This window comes from Lepisosteus platostomus, chromosome 12 (genome assembly GCF_059453375.1).
Source record: "Lepisosteus platostomus isolate fLepPlt1 chromosome 12, fLepPlt1.hap1, whole genome shotgun sequence".
Classification (NCBI taxonomy): domain Eukaryota; kingdom Metazoa; phylum Chordata; class Actinopteri; order Semionotiformes; family Lepisosteidae; genus Lepisosteus; species Lepisosteus platostomus.
In genome coordinates this window covers 20342301-20361621 of record NC_142622.1, presented here as the reverse complement: position 1 = coordinate 20361621, position 19321 = coordinate 20342301, and the positions used below count along the sequence as shown (strand labels likewise).

Here is a 19321-nt window from a genome sequence, read left to right as displayed (position 1 = left end):
TCCATCCTAGACACCAAACTGATTTCCAAGTGTTGGTTTTTATACAGAGCCTGAAGCAGGAGCTCACTTTAGATACATCCATCTCTCTACAGGAGTTCTTGTTGAAAACAACTCAGACCACTGTTTTCATTGATTGAACTGCATAGTCCTGAATAAGTAACTGGGCTATTTCCCATTGGCCCTTACCAATCATGGCCTCCTAACAATCCCCATCTATGAATTGGCTTCATCACTCTGTTCTCCCCACTGAGAGCTGGTGTGTGGTGAGTGTACAGGTGCACTATGGCTGCCATCGCATCATCCAGGTGGATGCTGCACATTGGTGGTGGTGGAGGGGCGTCCCTATTACCTGTAAAGCGCTTTGAGTGGAGTGTCCAGGAAAGTGCTATATTAGTGTAAACAATTTTTCTTATTACTTATTGAACCGATGTTGTACCAATATATTTAGTATAATGCTGAACAGAACTTTTCATTTAAAAACTTGGTTTTATATTCTATGCCTGTGCAATTTGGAATGTCAAATTGGTTTACTATTTGGCATCTAATCCTGCACCTGTGTGGGAGGGAACAAAAACAAACTTTTCCAACACTCACAGGTGGAATCATGTCATTTGAAAGGACCTGACAGGCGTGGGGTAGCACCAATCAGAGGAGCTAGTACTTCTTTTACTGAGCTGCTGCTGTTCGTCAGAAATTCCAGACAACCCTGGCAGACTAATCTTAAGCTTCGTTCTTATAGACCTCTGTCCTGCTGCTTGGGGAATCCCTGTCACATTCAGCTAGAGACAAAACCTAATCCTGTGCTCCTGGAAAGTCCTTTTCTTGTTGAGTCACACAGGAGACCAGAGTTCCTTTTTTAACTGAAGATGTTTGACAATTCTATTAGAGTCAAAAAAATCAAAATATGATGTATAGAAGATATTTAAGGCTTGGATTTTCCTTTTGTAATTAAATCAGCACCCTTGCCTTTAACCTGTTAAAACTGGAGTAGTAGAACAGAATAAATTACCTTTCAGGAGGAGTTTCCTGGCAGCATGGAAAGCCCTTTATTTTCACATTTTCACTTGTGTGCCTGTTATAGCTAGGGGTGTTAAATCATTTCCTGACTCCTACTGACACGGAGTTAACAATCCCTTGTCTTCTCGGCAAGGGAATGGGATCAGGAGGCCACCTGCCAACTGTCTGGATATCCCAGCTGTGAGGCTCAATCTTCTCCCACTAAAGAGGACTACTGCCCCCCACCATGCTCCTGTGGCTCCTCAGCTCTGTCACCCTCACCGCTGCATATAAATAGAAACATGGACACAGACACCCAAAGGAGACATAAAGAGTAACGTTTCAACACAAGCTCGATCTGGACAGCACCCTCCTATCTGTTGTTCAGTATAAAACACGAGCGCCTGTGAAAATACAGTACAGAAACCATGTCTCACAGCAACAAATTGATAAGATCACTTTATTGGCCATTTACAATTTCTTGCATTAGGAATTTGTCTTTTCGCAGACCCCAGCTTGCTCTCCATGAGACACACAGACAGGGAGAGAGAAGCTTGGGATCAGAGCGCAGGGTCGGCCATTTATACAGCACCCCTGGAGCAGTTGGGGCTAAGGGCCTTGCTCAGGGACCCAACAGAGAAGGATTCCTCTGCCGGCCACGGGATACCAACCAGCAACCTTCCAGCCACAGAGCCACTGCACCGCGCTTATGTTTAAGAGTCATTATTTTAAGGTTCTGTTTAAAGACAAATCAACTCTTCTTGAAAGGGCCGCCATTAATGTGTAGATCCATGCCCTGCAGTGACATCTTGTGTAGCGCCGCTTGCCTCCAACTTCACTGCTTTCTACTTCACATCCTCACGGAACACCGATCGCTCTTTTTTTCTTTCTGTCCATTTGTTTAACACTCTCCCGCGAGTTTGTATTTTTTTTTTTACAATTTCAGAACGATCAGTACGCGTGCTTAAATCAATTTCTGGCTACTTTCTGATATACACCTGTTCCATCGCCCTATAATAGACTGGCCCAGATTTGCTTTACTCCCGCCGGGAGTCCACAGAATTATCTGGCCAATTCGCCCGCCGCCAGCCACACTTAATTAAAATATAAATAGCTTCTATTTGCAGCGCTCCTTGTAGGTTTACAAGCAGCAGATGTTAACTGCATCCATGGTAATGTGCTCGTTAACAACTGCAGGAATTTCCTACCACCTGTAGATGGATGTGGATGTTATTTAAGAATATGAATATATCTGTCTGTTAAAGAAACAAAAGAAAAGGGTGGGGGCAGATAAATAACATTAGATTCTAATGAAATACTTTTTTTTTCTTAAAATATATTTACCTTGCAGTGTCCCGGGTGTGCTATCAAACTGGTGTCTCTTTGTGATGGGGATGTTCTGCCGAGACTGGAGGAATTGCCTCTCATTCTCAGGCTTCTCTGTGGGCACTGCTGCTGCTAACCTCGCAGTCCTGCGCTGCCCAGACACTTGTTCGGCGCGCATTCCTCCAGCCTCTCTGTGCCGGAGTACTGTGGGGATGCGAACGGTCCCCAGGCTGCCCAGCTCCCGGGCTCCGCTGCAATTCATCACCTCTCAGGCGACCCTTTCAGAGCCGCTCGCAACACTGATCATCTCGCAGTAACCCTTCTTTTTCTATTCGAAATTCTGTCAGTTTCAGGTCTTAGCCAAGTCGCCCCTTTCCGCACCCCTTAACCTTCCGTATGAAAAATACAATTTATCACCGGAGTTTCCCCAACCCCACATATTCGATTTTTTATGGCATTTTTTTCTTTTTAATAAATAGTGTTAACAGTAAAAAGCCTTGCCACGTTTGCCCCTCTCTGCTTAATGAATTGTTTATTCAAAACGTAGTGGATGGGGGAGTAGGTATCGTAGACGATGTTTTTTATGGTGGGAGAGGGCTAAAACAAGTTTAAAAAGTGATGTCTCACAATATTTTATGAACATTCTGCTACAGTTTAACTGTATTTTTTAACAAACCCCCGTGCTTACACCCGATCACATAAAAAGCGACGCTCTCGTCCACCTTTAACCACCCAGCACACACACCGCCACGCCGCAGCCGCCGAAGATTATAAACCGATTATTGCATTACTGTCTCTCCCAGGGCGGCGGTCAAAAAGCGATCGAGTGAGGGACCGTGAAGCCTGCGCACCAGGACGATATCCAATAGAGTCAATTGAATAGCAGTTTATTTTTAAAAAAAAGGTGGGAGGAGAGAAGAGAAGAAAAAGAGGGGGGGAGAGAGAATGATCATTTTCTGAGCAGATCCCATCAGGGGGCCGAGGAAGCAGTTGATGTCGCTTGGTAGTGGTTGATGTAGCGGCACTGCTGACTCCCTCTCTTACTGTTCTGGACTCCGGACCAGAGTGGGCGTCTGTAAAATAGTGTACACAACTGTTATACGATGGAACCGTAACGAAGCCGGGTTTAGTGAATAGATACTGAAAACACTAAAAGACAACGAACACCTCTCCCAGCCAGTGGATTAACCATGGGGGACCGCCGAGGACATTTATAACGTAGGAAAACGCAAAAGGATATACCAATTGGAATAATTCCACAAGAAATTTTACATTTTCTATAGAAGGGGGAAGGCCTTTTTTTTCTTTTCTTTTTTACACAGCTGAGGACGCAAGAATGGAAGGCTGTCAGACACGGCTTTGCAGTGGGTGCTGGAGATTTGTGCTGTGGTCCGGCTTTATCATTCTGCACTTGGTTCCTTTGTGCGCGCATGGTAAGACGCCGGTTTATTCATTTAACATCCACTCGTAAACAGGGTCACAGACCCCCACACCGCACTCGGAGGGAAAGAGCCTGCTGTCATGTGCAGGAGCCCTCTTCTGCCCGCTCCTCGGCTCCTCTCTCCACTCGTGCCGTATCACAGAGCGTACGCGCTGAAGACCTTGTAGCGCCGGGACATGCTGCCGGAATGTAGGTTAAACGCCATATAGGGATTTAGAGATTAACTCGGGATGTTATCTTTTGTTTTGGCTCCTGTTTTGAAGTGGACTTTACGATGATGATAATAATAACAATTACAAAATAATAATAACAACAACAATAATAATAAACAATTCTCCTCCTCCCAGTGTCTTCCTTAATGGGTCCAATGTATACTCGCATTTAGACATTTTTCAAAGCAAAAGGAAAGTGTAACTCCAGAAAGGGTTCTTTTAGCATGTAATACATATTGTGTGAGCCAAGACCCACAAAAATACTATTTTCGAAGACCATCATTTCACAAAATATATTAAAGTAAAAAAAAAACATAGCATTTTTACATTATTATTTTTTTCGAGAGGGGTGACACTTTCGGCTCCAGTTTAAAGTCCTTACCCCACCTGTCCACTCTGTGCATCGGAGCAGAGGTAGGCGTTACGGAGCGAAGCGGGGGGACTCGCAACAAGCGGTGGAAGGTGCGCTCGGTGCAGCTGGAGTCCATAGCTATGCGGGAGCGCAACAAAAGCGGGATTAGGTCCGCGGTGCTGTGTGAATTATTCATACGTGTCCACGGTGAAATCAGCACACACAGGGGCAGGGACTAGAGGGTTACTGGGCAGATTGCAAATGCCACCACTGTCCTTTTTTTCCCCGGTTCCCCCTGCATTTCTTTCCTTCCTTTCTTATTGTTGACTTGCGTGCAAGGCGACGTGATTTTATGAGACTGTGGTTGCATTTGTGGTTGTCAGCTCTTTATCAAGATTAGTGTGTCAGATTCTTTTATTATTATTGGACAGTAATGGTTATGCTTGGTTGAGGTTTATGTAGTGTATGTGTTGATTAGAAACAGCTTCTGTTTGTGCTAAGCAGACTAGCAATTTACACGCCCTCATGCGTCTTGGTTCGCGGGTGCATCGAAGCACCAGAGACTCTACAGTACATCGCAGTTTACAGATAAAATGATGGTATTGCTTGGACGCGTCTGTACCCGGCTTTCAGTGACCCGCTTGGATCCGGCGAGGAAGCGGGCTCTAAAGACATCAGACAAAGCTCCACTCCGGGTTGGTGCGCTACGGTCCAACCGGCGCAGAGCTCGATTCCTTTAAATCGCCGCCTAGCAACAGAGCCGGCGGGCGTGTGTAGGGAGAGGGGGAAAGCATCAAGGTCTGTGTGACAGCAAACACTGACAAGGCGAGAGAGAGAGAAAAAAAAAACATCTGTTTCCACTGGACTGTCAATAAACAGCTACATAAAAGAAGGGGGGGAAATCCAGTCACAAAATGCTGTAGATGAAGCGTTTTTTTCGTGGCAGAAATGAACTGATCGAGGGTTAAGGGTTATAGGTAAATCTCACTTGGAGTCACATGAACAAAACGTCACCCTGTTCTTCACACTGAACTAACCATATCAGACTTTTGGTATTCCAGTTCCCTGTGGTTTTCATTCAAACTCTTCATCTCTGAGGCCATACTTGGTGGGATACAGAGTACTCTCCCTAAGCCTCATTTCCTACATCTACTTTGAACTGGATGTGAAACATATTGAGGTTAATAAGGGCCACGTCCATGTGTACAAGGGTAAACGTCTTCCAGAGCTAATCAAAAGGAAGAGCCCAGCTCTGTTTGATCCTGGTTACCTGTGAGCTCCAAGCATGCAGATCACCACTGTTTGACTCCAGATAACTTGTCAGCACCAAACCAGTTGTCCTCTAACGCAACAGAGGTTTACACTGTCTAAATATCAGAGGGCTGATGTACAGTAGTTCACGTAGGCAGCTGCGTCAGCATGCGTAGGCTGCAAAGGAACAAGTAAAGGTTTATTCCATGCTGAAAAGAGAAGAAAAGAAACACAACGTTTTGGCTGTGAAGCCTTCTTCAGGTGTCACACATCATTTTCAAAAGTGTAATCAATTATCTCACAGGATTAATTTTGGGGGAACTCTTATAAAGAAGAGTTCAACCCTTGTGAAAGATCTCCTTGCAAAACAACTGCAGCAATCTTAAGGCATGGTGGAAACAGACTGGGCAGGTAACATTTTGGAACTGTCTTTCCTGAATTGTTCCAGTTGATATGGTCATAAAAGTGAGCGCATCTAACTTCGGGCCCCAATGTCCACTGTGAAAGCCAAAAGAATCTTTCTACACAGTAGTGAGAAACCCATAGAGTGGTGCCGTCTCCCATTCTGAGTCAGGCTTCACTCAGACACAACTCAGACAGGCAACACATCAGAGGAATAATAAAAGGGGGTTAGAATATAGTGTGTAGGGCATGTCTCTTGAGCTGTTCAGGGAATGTGCAGCACTCAACATGTAATGAACTTTGCACAAAGTAGGTTATTACATCACAACACTTCATTTTCAAATACGGCTTATCCAATTCAGGGTCATGGTGGCACAGAGCCTGTCCCAGGATGTACTTGGCACAGGGCAGGTACACTCTGCATGGAAATGCCGGTTCATCGCATGCGTGCACTTACACCAGGGACAATTTTATAGAATTCGATTAACTTACCAGCATGTCTTTGGACAGTGGGAGGAAATCAGAGCACCCAGAGGAAACCTGAGAGAACATGCAAACTCCACACAGATAGCACCCCAGCAATTGAACCCAGGACCCCAGTACTGCAAGTGCCACTATACCATCTGTCACTGGGTTGTCATTTAAAACATTTACTATTACCACAAGTTTACACCTGTTTCTTCTTTTAATTATCATAAAGAATATGATAGATGCATACACAAGAGGCTTTTTTAAGAGAACTATTGGCAGATTAAATGTTTTTCATAGCATGGAGACTTTGGATTTTCAATTTTTTTAAACGATCGCCTAACATAGTGTTTCAGAAAACAGTGCAGGAACATAACTCTGAGTGTAAATTGGACAAACCCAGTTGAACATTACCAGCAAGGATGTGAGAAATTCTCCTTGTTTGTCATTTTTTACACAGTATTTAAAAATAAAATGATTATCTGATTATCAAGTATAATAACAGTTGAATAAACCTCATTGGGTTATTACACATTAATAGCACTGCAATTCAATACACCATAGAGTATCTATAGTAAAGGAATTACATTGTGAGTAATAATGAAAGCATACTTTTGATTTTATGTGTATTGCCCTATTTTGTAATATGACTAAGCTTAGGGAATCCTATATTAATTCATTATGAGGCTAGTCCCATTGTTTTCACTTGCTTGATTTTGGTATGAAAAGGAGAAGAACTTATTTCCTTTGACAGCAAACGTGATGTTAATTTGGATGATATCTGACTTCAGGCTTTTAAAATGGAGCTGTTAGAAAGGCATTCCTGAGGCTGAGCTTAGGAGCTGCCAAGTGAGACACATCTATATTTTGTGTTTACTCTTGAGCAGTTTAAGAGTAGAGCTGTTCTTTGGGAAGTTTAGTTTTCTCACCTATCACTTCTAAATCAGGAAAGAGCAGCTTGCTGAAGATTTATTTTTCGAACAGTTCTTCACTTTATCTGTTGGTGTTTACTGTTACTGAGAAATTTATGGATGAGCCGTTTTCATTCCTCAGAGTTATTCTGAAGAAATAACACAGCCTTTGACTAACTGTAGTGTTTTCAGTGTCTCTTGGCTCGCCTTGGTGGATAATAAACATTCCCCAAAGCTTTGTCAGTGCAGAAGAATGGTACAACATAAAAAACAGGCTTCACTTACACTGGTTTGAAACTCTCTATTACTGTGCAAATATATGCTATATTGTTCAGACAACTCATGTTTAGATGAATGCTGCAGACGTGTCTATAACAAACTGTTTTACACAAAGCAATATGAACTTTAGTGGGGCAGTTTATTTTTATCATATTTTTTTTCTCACACTTTAAATGACTTATTTTTGCTTTTTTTTGTAAGTAAGCACATACAGTAGTCCTATAAAAGTCCTGTTTTCTGTCTGTGGACAGCTACGCTTGTCAGCAGCCTTTTCACTACAAAAAAGCCCTTCTGAGTCCCAGCAGTTTCCAAACATATTGGGTCTCTCTAACAGCTTTCAAGGCCAGCAGTTTCCAAACATATTGGGTCTCTCTAACAGCTTTCAAGGTTTTCTCTCAACCCTAAAGTCACCCCTAGACAATGCTTACTGCCTCGTGTCTTGACATTTACAACACAAGAAGCTGGCCAGGGTTCTACTTGGATTAGAAAAAGGCCTTCAAGAATGATTGTATTTAGAACACAGCAGGAGAAGATATATTTGTACCCCTGCTTTCTTGCTCTCCTCAAAGGGCCCATCTTGTTAATTAAACTCATTTCTAAACTTCACTGAGCCGCTCCCTGACTTTTTGCATCCCTACAAACTTTAAACTGTGAGGGCATCCGAGCAATTGCAGTACTACACACTGCAGCCAAATAAATAGTTGCATTTGCTTCTCTTTCCCATGATAAAGAAATGAAACACAGTTTTTTAATCATTTTCAGGGAAATGATTCTGGTCAGCAAGTTTCTCTGATTACTTAAAGGGTTGTGTACAAATATGCACATAAAACTGTGTGTTTAAAGGCAAGTGCACAAAACATGAACTGATGTGGACTTTCCTCACTCTGAGGAAATAACCTGAGTCTATATTACTCAGGTTATTTTAATTCTGTTATACTGTATAAGCAAGATCCACAGGATTATTTATCCCAATAAAACTGTCAATATCTCCCCTTTCACAGGGCAGCCTGCCAGATCAAAGGGCTCAATGGGGAACCTCTGTTCTTAGTCTAGGACTTGGTTGGTTTCCTCCATCAGTGTAAATACAAGCCACAGGTTAACTGACTTTTGTAATAGTTGCTATGAGTGAGCCCTGGTATAAGAGTGTCTGTGTGTGTCCTGCAACGGATTAGTGATCTGTCCAGGGTCTGCCTTATGTCCAATGCTTCCCAGGATAGACTCCAGGCCAACTGGATAATCAGTTACTGACATGATGAATATGCACATGAATATGATGAATGTGATACAAGATGAATATAGTTAGTGGCCTTAATTGGAGGAGACAAAGGATGTGTTTGGTGCTCTTAGCTCAATACATCACTCCCAGATGTCCATAAGAATTGCCTGAAATGTAATGTCTAGGTAGAAGATGCATTTACCTCCTTGAACTTACATTTAACCTTTAGAAAAATGTGAATAGTGTAGACAAGTCTAGACTTACTAAAAATGCATGTTGCACTCTTGGACAGGAGAGTTAGATGACTGGCCATTTATCATTACTACTAAACGGGACAAGAAACATGTAATCAGTCGCCTAAGGTACAAGGCATCGTAGAGAGCAAGGAACTCTATTTAATAAAGAATGTATTACTGACCTGAGACAAACATTTTTTTACAAATATGACTGTGAAAATAACTGTTGCACACTGTGATGCCTCAGGGTACTAACAAATTATATGTGCTAAGTAACATAATTCTACACATTGAATATCGTCTTTTATAAAATCGTGATTCATCATCTGTCTTTAAATCATCATTTTCTATAGATATGCTAAAATGTATGTACTTTTGGCCATTAAACAAATATATTTTGCTGGAAAAAAGATCTAGAAGGCTTTAGATTTCTCAATCTGGCCCCTGAAAATTTTCCCTTAATTCATTTTGCGGAGCTATTTCTCACTTCTGCATTTAATACACCGTCTAGTGGAGCTGCTGGTGCATAATTATTTTCAGAATTCTTAGCCCCACTGTAAATCATATAATCAATAAATGATTAAGATCTGTAATTATTAGCCTTTAAATTAATAACTCTTATTTATCTGTTAAAAATTATTAGAACTTAGACTCCACCTTGCTCAGTAATTATTGGCCAATATCTTACTTTTAGTACAATTTTTAGCACAAAGCTACTAGAATGGGCTGTATACAAATAAGCTGTATGAGTCTTCACAGTATAGGTTCAGATTGAAGCAGAGTAAAGAAACATCTCGTTAGGATTACTAATGGTCTACCGATGGCTTCTGATTCTTTTGCTCCATTCTTGTCTTACTGAATCTCAGTACTACCTTTAATACTGTTGATCATACAAGCTCACTTAATGAAAGTCATTCATGTTAGTAATGCTCTGGTTTAACTATAATTGACGTAAAACAATTTGTCATCATTGGGCCTCTAGAAAGTTGGTCACATCTGGCATCCATCAAATCACTGTTTTTATCCATCAGCTTTCATTTCTATATTGATGACTTTCAGATTTATTTTTATTAAAGGTTTATGATTTATTAAGACTTATGACAAATCTCAGTCATCCTTGTCAGACTGCTTAGATTCTATTAAAAAATGGATGCAAAAAATGTTTTACATCTGAACTATGACAAGACTGGAACTATGCTGATTGGCTTGCCTTGTCAGGTCCACTAATGTGTCAACCTTAATTTGACTACAGATGGTCCTGAAATCAGTCCATGTTTTTAGGTTAGGAATCTTGGTGCTGATCCACATTTAGCATATGAAACTCATGTAAACAATGTTCTGAGAATGTCTTCTTGTCATCTTTGCATTATTATTCATATTTACAAATCACACTTCCAGTCCGATGAACAGAAGTCAATGCATGCTTTCATCATTTTCAGGATTGATTATTGCAATGCAGGGCTTGCTGCTGTATACAGACATGTTTATAACAAGTTGTGGCATGTTCAGAACTCACCTTCTCAGATCTTAACTGAAATTAAATTCATGGGCATATTATACCTCTTTTTGCTTTTAGTATTATTTTGACCCTCATTGCAAAGATTAAGATTTGGACATCCTGGAATAACATGTTGAGTTGCATGGTGGCACAATGGTTAGATCTGCTGTCTCACAGTGCTGGAACCCTAAGTTCAATTCCTGGGGTGCTATTTGTGTGGATGTGTTTGTGGAATCTACATCCTGGTAGGTTAATTGGCTTCTGGGAAAACTGGCTCTGGTGTGAGTGTGTGCGTGTTTATGTCTGTGTGTGCCCTGTGATGGACTGGCGTCCCACTCTGGGTGGAACCTGCCTTGTATCCTTTGCTTTCTGGGATGGGCTCTGGCTCCCAGCAGACCTGTACTGAATAAATTGGTTAGACAATGGATGGATGGAAATAGCATGTTTTAGATCTAACGTTTGCTCGTTTTTGTAAATGATTGATGCAAATGTATTGTTATCTTGCATCCTGTGCCAAAAAAAAAAACAAAAAACCTGGAGAGTATGAGACCACTAAGAAATCTTTGCTTACTTATATTTATTTTGGTCAAGGGCAGTTTGATTTGTTCCCAGAAATGATGGGAAATAATTCCCATGGGGGAATATGCTTTGTTTTTCTGTAAGCTCCTCCATCAAAGGAAAATTTGGAAGGTGCATGGAAAACAACTGTAGGATTTTGAGGCCAAATACCTTACAGATTCCAACATATATTGTCTAGGACTCCTCTGAGAAACCCTGCATTTCCCCTGAAAAGGGAGCCATACAGGACTTGAGTGTGTATGTGTCAATGTGGCAACAACCTCTGAGAGCTTAGATCTTCAAACAAAAGTAACATGTGAGTAACAGTGTGCAGACCTCCACAATGTACAGTAAATGCCTTTTGTTATTAACCAGAGGAGGGAAGACTTGTGTCAGTGACTTTTGCAACATTATAATCTGTAGGCTGTCTAGAGAGTGGAGTGGAACTTCATGCCTGCCTGGGATTGGAGCTACAACAAAGACCCAACACTGGAGAGACCATGGCAGGACATTCAGCCCTCGTCCTGGACCTCCCTGAACCAAGGAGGTCGTTTATATAACTAATCTGGCAGGAGCAAGTGACCCTCATTAGAACCCATAGAGATGCTCTCCTGGCAGAGGGGATGTCACTGACTCATCGCTAGAGTCTCCTTCATTACCACTGGCATGTGTCCACTTGTCATTAGCATTGCAGAAAATGTGTTTCAGTCTTAATACTGTGGCCATGGGTGGGCTGTATGAGCACTTCAGAAAGATGAGCTAAATTTAAATGTTTGCTTGGCATACACACTTGGTTATATAATGATACATTATCGTTAGGTGTGCCCACAAAAGCTCTTCTATCTCAGCCAGATCTCTAGCATTGGCTTGTGTTCTGGCTGTTTATCTGAAATCAACTGTGTCTACTTTGACTCTGCCAATACAGTCTCTGTAGAATTTTGTGGAATAAGGTTGTGGGAACATTGGATATCTCCCCAGTCTGCATTTTGGGGTTTTTTGTTGGCCTGGTATTAATCTGTATCCCTAGGAGATTTTTATATAGTATATCACAGTACATGCACAATAGTATCCAAGGATCTTTGTTAGTTTAAAACTAAACATAAAAATAGAATCCCACAACGCAATACATTGTATACTACACAGTTATTGTACTGTTATGCATCCTAGGGACATTAAAAAGTAGTTAAGGTCTATCTCCAGTGCATTCCTCCTTTTCCAAGAAATTACCGTAGAAGTAGTTGAGTTAATAAATGGAAAAGAGAGCATAAAAGATATTATGAAAATGATAAATGATATTACGAAAATAATGTTTGCTTTTTAAACAGCATAACAATGTACAGTATCAGCACAGATCAGCATTACAATGTATAGTATGCCTCATTTAAATTCTACATTGTCCTCTCTTAAAAACGTTCAGAGCCACCTGGCTTAAGTCAATCAATCAATCAATCAAAGTTTATTTATCAAATGCACAACATCACAGCATGCAGCAGTAGTTGCTGGCAATGAAATGTAGTTTCTACAAGCTCACCGGGGGGGAGGGGTAAAAATCACTAAATTAAGGTGATAAAATAAGGTTACATAATAATAGATAATAATGTAATAGAAATTGAATAAAATAAACTCAGCCAAAACTCAATATAAATAGACCTGCTATGTGTCCATGGTTTATGCAATATAGTATGTCTAAGTAGTGCAGTATGCACAATACAGTGAAAACTGTGTGTCCATGTAGGCATTACAGGTGATTTGCTAAAGGAGCTGCAGGTTGGCTGTTTAGCAGTCTTATTGCCTGGAGGTAGAAGCTGTTCCGTAGTCTGTTGGACTATTCATATATTATGGTATTGCATTGGAGGTTTATGCTAAAACTGCAAGGTGTATGTGGGATTTCTGACCATTTTGGTACCGTTTACCAGACGGTAGGAGAGAAAACAGTTTGTGACTGGGATGACTGGGGTCCTTGAGAATGGACCTGGCCTTCTTGAGTAGCTGAGTAGGTATCCTGGATGTTTGGTAGCTCACAGCCGGTAATGAGCTGCGGTGACTTCACCACCCTCTGCAGTACTTTGCAATCCCGGGCGGAGCAGTTCTATACACATCCAGTATTACACTGCTGTGGTTTGGCCACTGCTTTGCTAGATGCACTGATTGTGTCAGAGACGCCCATATAGAGTTAATGCTTATCACTGCCCTTTCTCTAAATATTCCTGTTTGAAAATGTATTCAATAAAAATGGCATTTAAATGAACAGCTTTGGTTGCATATGCATTTAAAGGAGAAGACTTCATGAGCATAGAGTAAAAACTGTTGTACCAAATGTGTTATGGGATGACGTTCACATGACAAGAGTCACAAGGCAAGCTTATATAATCAATCAACAATCTCAGAAAATGAGACAGACACAGCAAGAGTTTTAAGAACTATTGCAATCCCAAGAGGGATGTGGATAATATATTGTAAACAATAGAACATATTTCTACAGCACTCTAAATTTAAGGTAAGTATTGTATCATTACTACCTACTATCATTACCTGTTTACAGCTGTGGCTGTTGACAACTCAGAGGGTAATATTGTTTAATACTATAATGGAGAACTGTCTTTAAAAAGGCAGGCTTACCTTTTTTAGGCACTTTTTTCAGAACATCACACCAAATCCAATAATACGAAACTATTCAGACTCCAGCCACACATAAAAGGGTAAGGGCCAAGAACTGACATGGAGTTTGGACACGGGGTTATATTTCTTCTAAACGTTTTTACACACGTTCAAGAATATACACTTACAGAAATGCTTTCAGAGGAAGATCTGAAAAGTACATTAAGCCTTTGTCCCAAAGGAACAGAGTTGTGGAAGCTGGCTGATGTTAGCTCTCCAACAGGCAAAGTGGACCAGCTCTGCAGACTGTGAGGCAAGCTCTTTACACAATAAAGGCATAATAAATTACAAGGCTATAATAAGTATGTATAGTATGCACATCTCTTTAAATAGGTATAGTAATGCAGCTGTAAGCTAAAAAACAAAGAGTGCTCTTGATTTGATCTGGTTTTTGTGAAAATTAAGGGACCTTCCTTTGATTGGTGGATCAATGGATCAGTACGGTGATGATCCCAGAGGATTTCATATCACTATGGTGGCAGACAAGAAGACATTTGTGTCATCTGCAGTGAGGAGACAGGGCATCTGTTGAGTGAGACATAGTGGTTGATGAGCTCTGTGGGATGAAGAAACTGGGTGGTGACAGCTGCAGAGGTTCCTGCTTCCAGACAGCTTAGCGGAGAATAGGAACGATCACACTGTCTGTAATGCTAAACCGGTTCGACTTGTGCATTTTCCTGCCTTTGTCACCTGTTAAGCAGGGCTTCTACTTTCAACATCAAGGTGATGCTCAAAGGCGCTCCGTATAGCTCTGCCGGCAGAAATAAGCCTCTGATGTTCTTGTATTTATTTGACATGCAAGGACAAATTGACAGAATCAATTTTCATATTAAATAAAAGAAAGGCGGAATTAGACTAATAACTCTCATTATTAGTCACATTTTCCCTTGCTTTGCAGTCAGGCAGTCCCCCTGGAGTCAGTCTAAAACTACACAGGAATCTTCTGCATGCTGGATGCACACTCTGCCAAGCGTGCGAAAACGTTTGTGCTGTGATCAGCATTGCAAATGAAAATCATTAATATGCAATTTTGTGCATTTCTCCCCTCCGCCATGAGAATATGAAAACCATCACTAGATCTGATGTTTCTTAGCAGTCCAGGAGCAGAATAAACTGTCTTTAAATGAACATTGGAAAATATCAGTGACAACGTTTGGACAAAGGCGATCCACTAATGAGGTTTTAAAAATATGTATCTATTTTTCTGTAATTTACTGTGAGTATTATCTTAATTTAGTTACACTATGGGGGAAAATGGCTTTTGGACAGCTTTTATCATTTGAGAATTAATCCAGCCAGGAAGTCAAGACAATGAGTGTGTAATTAAAAAAGAAACAGAAATTATACAAATGTGAATGCATGAGTTTGTCTACATGTGCTGTGATTGTGTGTCAGTGTGTGTGTGTTCACTTTTTTATCCTATATCCAGTTCAGGGTGTCAAGAAGAACAGACCACTGAGGAGCTGTTAACCGGCTACAGCTCATCTGATATAAACAATAAAAGAACCAATTCTGTTGTTTCTCTTCAGGCCAGCACAGCTCCAACACTCAGTCGTAAATCTTAATCCTAATCCCAGATCTTTGTCATCAAACTGCATTAGTAAATTATTATCATTAATCCACATCTTGCAAGCAGCTTTATAAAGATACTAAGAGACAAAAATGGGCACATATGATTAACCCCTGTCAAAGAGGAATAAGGATTATTTGTTTCTTATTTTGTATTTTTTATTGTAAAGCATTAGTACAACAGCTACGTTCCTCTCTTAAAGTTAGTGCAGGGGCAGTTTGCTAATTTGTTTCATTCATCATCATCATCATCATCATTATCATTATTATTATTAAAAAGACAAGTCAATTTCAAAAGAATGTTAGCCTTCAAGGACAGTCTTGATTACACTTGGATTAACACCTTTAATATGCATTTAATTGGTTCTGCTTTTATCGGTTCTCATCTTGGTGGCTCTTAGATTCTGGGTTTGATTCTAGACTGGAGCTTCTTCTGTGTGGAGTTTTGGATTGCACACTCCATGTTAAGGTTAGCTGGTCCACCTTAGTCCCACCTTCCAAAGACATGCGTACTAGGTTAATTAGTGTCTCTACATTGTCTCAGTGCATTTGTGTCCTGCAACACACTGGCATGCCATCTACAGCATGGACCTATCTTTAGACCTATGTTTGTCTGGTTAGGCTTCAGCTCACCACAGCTCTATAGGATTACGTTGCTATGGAAATGACTGAATGGATGGCGTTTTTCACTATGCCATTAAATGTAACAGTTTATTTGAACAGCAGCACATCATGTGCAGTTTTTTAGAATGAAAGCTTTAGGCTTCTGTGATTGCTCTCTCATTAATATCATAGGGCAAAACTTCATCTTTAGTGTCCAGTAGGATTGAAATGTTCTATTATTTATGCTGATCTCAGTCCAAATATAAGCAAGTAACAAACCAGAGGAAGCCTTTCACAACATCATGCTCATGAGGTTAATATTAATTCATTTAAGTCATTTTTTGAAGGATTACAGACAATATCAATAACGTGGATGAGCAGTGTATTTTAAGACAATGTGTTAATAAATTATAAATGGAAGCAATTACCCTTCTAATATCTGATCTGTGCAAAAGATTAACTAGAAGTTATTAATTCATGAATACTCTATAAAGTTTGTTGTGTGTATATAGTGTTATTTGCAATCTATTTATTCTAGGTGTTATTTGCCACCTGTTTTCAGCCGAAAATGCACTTGTGGTATTTGTGTCCCCAAGCACTCTTTTGCTGTTAACCTAAAGAGGTCTGTAGCCTGACATTGTCAATTCCATGCTGGAGATTGACATATCTGACATATCTGAATGCAATTCTGACCTCAGAGGTTATCTAGACTCCAGCATTTTCCAGTCAAGCCTACATGATGTGTGTACTGTATATATAATATATAGACAGTCTGATCCAATGTAGTACAGCAGTGGTAATCAAATTCCAGTTACCTTTCAATAGATCTGCTGGCCTTCTTAACGGTTTAATCAGTCGATTATTTTTGACTGGTTTAATCAGTTAAATCATTTTAATATTCCAGGAGCTTGCTGCGCTAAATCTGACCTGCGCTGGAACAGATTATGTATGTCTTATGTAGTATTCAACTGTGTTCCAGGGAGTGAGCAGTCCATCTGCCTTCTCCTGAAAGGAGGTGGGTTTGAGCGTGGCATGGCCAAAGTCCTGCAGCTAATGTGGCATGTTTCCATTGCAGGCCTCTCCCTGGAGGGCAATGCCACTCAGACGGCCAGCAAGGCTAATGGCTCCTCCCTGTGTGTGGGATGCCAGGGAAGTGTGGATGCTGCCAGGGAGAGTGAGCTGGTGGCTCCGGTGACTGGCTCTGCCAAGCCCTTTGCGTTGGCCCTGCGGAGCTCCCGGCGTCCTAGAGAGGGCCGGGAGGATCTGGGGAGTGGGGATGGTGGGTTCGGAGTTCTGGGAGAAAGTGCCACTACCGCCCCCATTAGCCAAGGTGGGGGAACAGCATCACCAGGCCTAACCGAGATCAGCCCCGACTCAGCAGAGAAGGACCACCTACTGGAGGTGCAGCCGGGGGGAGGGTTGCCCACAGTGCCCAGTTCTGAGATCCTGTTGGACTTTAAGGGGCAGGACGAGGAGGTCGAGCTCTTGCACACTGACCAACCCTGGCAGGGAGCTAAGGGGGATGTGGATTTCACTGTCCTCTTTGAAAAACAGTCCACCTCTCCTCCTGCCCGGCCCCCCTCCACCACCCCCCGCGACGTCCTTACTGTAGAATACTACGACCCCTCGGCCCACGCCCGGGAACTCCAGACGCCATCCCCCGAGCCGGCCGCACATGAGCTGCAGGGCCAGCCCACCTCCTGGTCCCTGCCCGACGGCTATGACTACCTCACGCCCTACGAGGAAAGCTACTCCACCACTGAGCTCTACCCTGACGAGGACCAGTTCACCACGGTGGACCTGCAGGACGAGAACGACCCCAGCCCGCCCCCCTCCCCCTCTCCCTCTCCCAGCACCGGGCCCCCCGAGGACATGCTCCCCAGCGGGGCTGAAGAGGTGGAGTCTCCTGCCATGCCAGGCGTCCCAGGAGCAGCCAACGCCACGGAATGCCGGGTGGGCTACGTGCGGCACAACGCCACCTGCCGCTCGCTCTGTGACTTCTTCCCCAGCTACTGCTTCAATGGGGGCCAGTGCTACCTGGTGGAGGGCACGGGCGTCTTCTGCAGGTAAGGGCACAGCAGCGAGTGGCAGCATCCCTGCCAGAGATAGAGACAACCCGTCACGCGCCTGATTCACAGACACCACACAGCACACGAGCACAGGAACATCTTGGAGCTGAAAATGGCTCTAGTGAAGGACTAGAGGGATGCATTGCAATCTTTTAGCAACAAAAACAGTCAGTTGCAATCAGTTGCAGCTGACGAGCTCGCTGGAGATACATGTCGCTTACTGACATATATTTGTGTCATTTCGGCATTACAATCGTTCTGGAAGACAGCAGCTGAAATCCACAAGTCCATCATATGAAGATCTTTGTTTTAAAATAATGCTGTCAGTTCCATGTGCATGATGACATTTAAAAATCTCAAAAATGCGTAAAAGCTTTTTTTTTCAGATTTTGGTCTGAGTGGTATGTCAAGCAGCATCATAATCAATCAGTTTCAATCATATATAGTATAGCACTTCTCTGTGCCAAGCATCCTCAAGGTACTTTATTTAAATTATACATTAAAACACAGTACAGTGTACAGAATATTTAATAAAAACACATACAGTATAATTGGGACATTAAAAGAAAGGCATAGATTAAGAATTAAAGGGCATTGAAAACATATGACTCAACTTCACTCCTTTTTTGGAATTTCAGAAGATCTCCAGCTTTGATCTCTGTGATTAATAAATCTGCTTACAATTAATTAATTTGCATTTATTTAGAAGTGGGAGATTTAAAGTTAGGTTCATGTGGATTATATAGGACTTCTGCAACTGTCACGAATAGAGTGGATTCATGTGTTAGAAGCACTTACCGTAGTTCATGGTGGATTGAACTCACTGTTCTTGTCTCTGCCTTTTGTTCCTACTAGCTTTCAAAAACAAGTTCTGGTGAATTGAGAACAGCTTATTTTCTGGTGCTGTACACTTACACTGGAAGCCACGTTTCGAGCTCTTGAGCCAAATATGTTTAAAAGCTGCAATGCTGAAATTTGAGCACTACAGGAAATCAGACAGTGTGAGCACAAAGCGTTGGTCCTACAATAAATGTGTCACACAGGGGTGCAGTTTAAGAATCTCCTTGATAGCAATGTAACCTGCAGAGTTTTCAGGTCCTTTTTAAAAGGATGTTCATTACTACACCAAACTATGTTATGCATTAAAATGCCCCTTTCCACTAGTCCTCACCGATAGTGCTTTGTAATGCACAGGATTATGTCTAGTTGAGTCGGGGTTGGGACCCTAGCTATCTGCCAGGTTCTCCGGTTTCCTCCCTCCCTCCAAAGACATACC

The 19321-nt window shown here is 41.8% G+C and overlaps 1 protein-coding gene across 4 annotated transcripts in view; it reads left to right on the top strand.

The window, feature by feature from the left end:
* The first annotated feature begins 2990 nt into the window (after window positions 1-2990).
* The window catches only part of LOC148651259 (chondroitin sulfate proteoglycan 5-like), a 42542-nt gene continuing 26211 nt past the window's right edge, over window positions 2991-19321 (top strand). The window contains exons 1-2 of one of the 4 annotated variants that reach the window (XM_088601338.1): window positions 2991-3755; window positions 17052-18042. In XM_088601338.1, coding sequence (XP_088457464.1) covers window positions 3659-3755; window positions 17052-18042 — 1088 coding nt within the window. In that variant the 5' untranslated portion in view covers window positions 2991-3658. The remainder of the gene's footprint in view (window positions 3756-17051; window positions 18043-19321) is intronic. The other 3 variants (XM_088601339.1, XM_088601340.1, XM_088601341.1) reach the window with 3 other exon arrangements.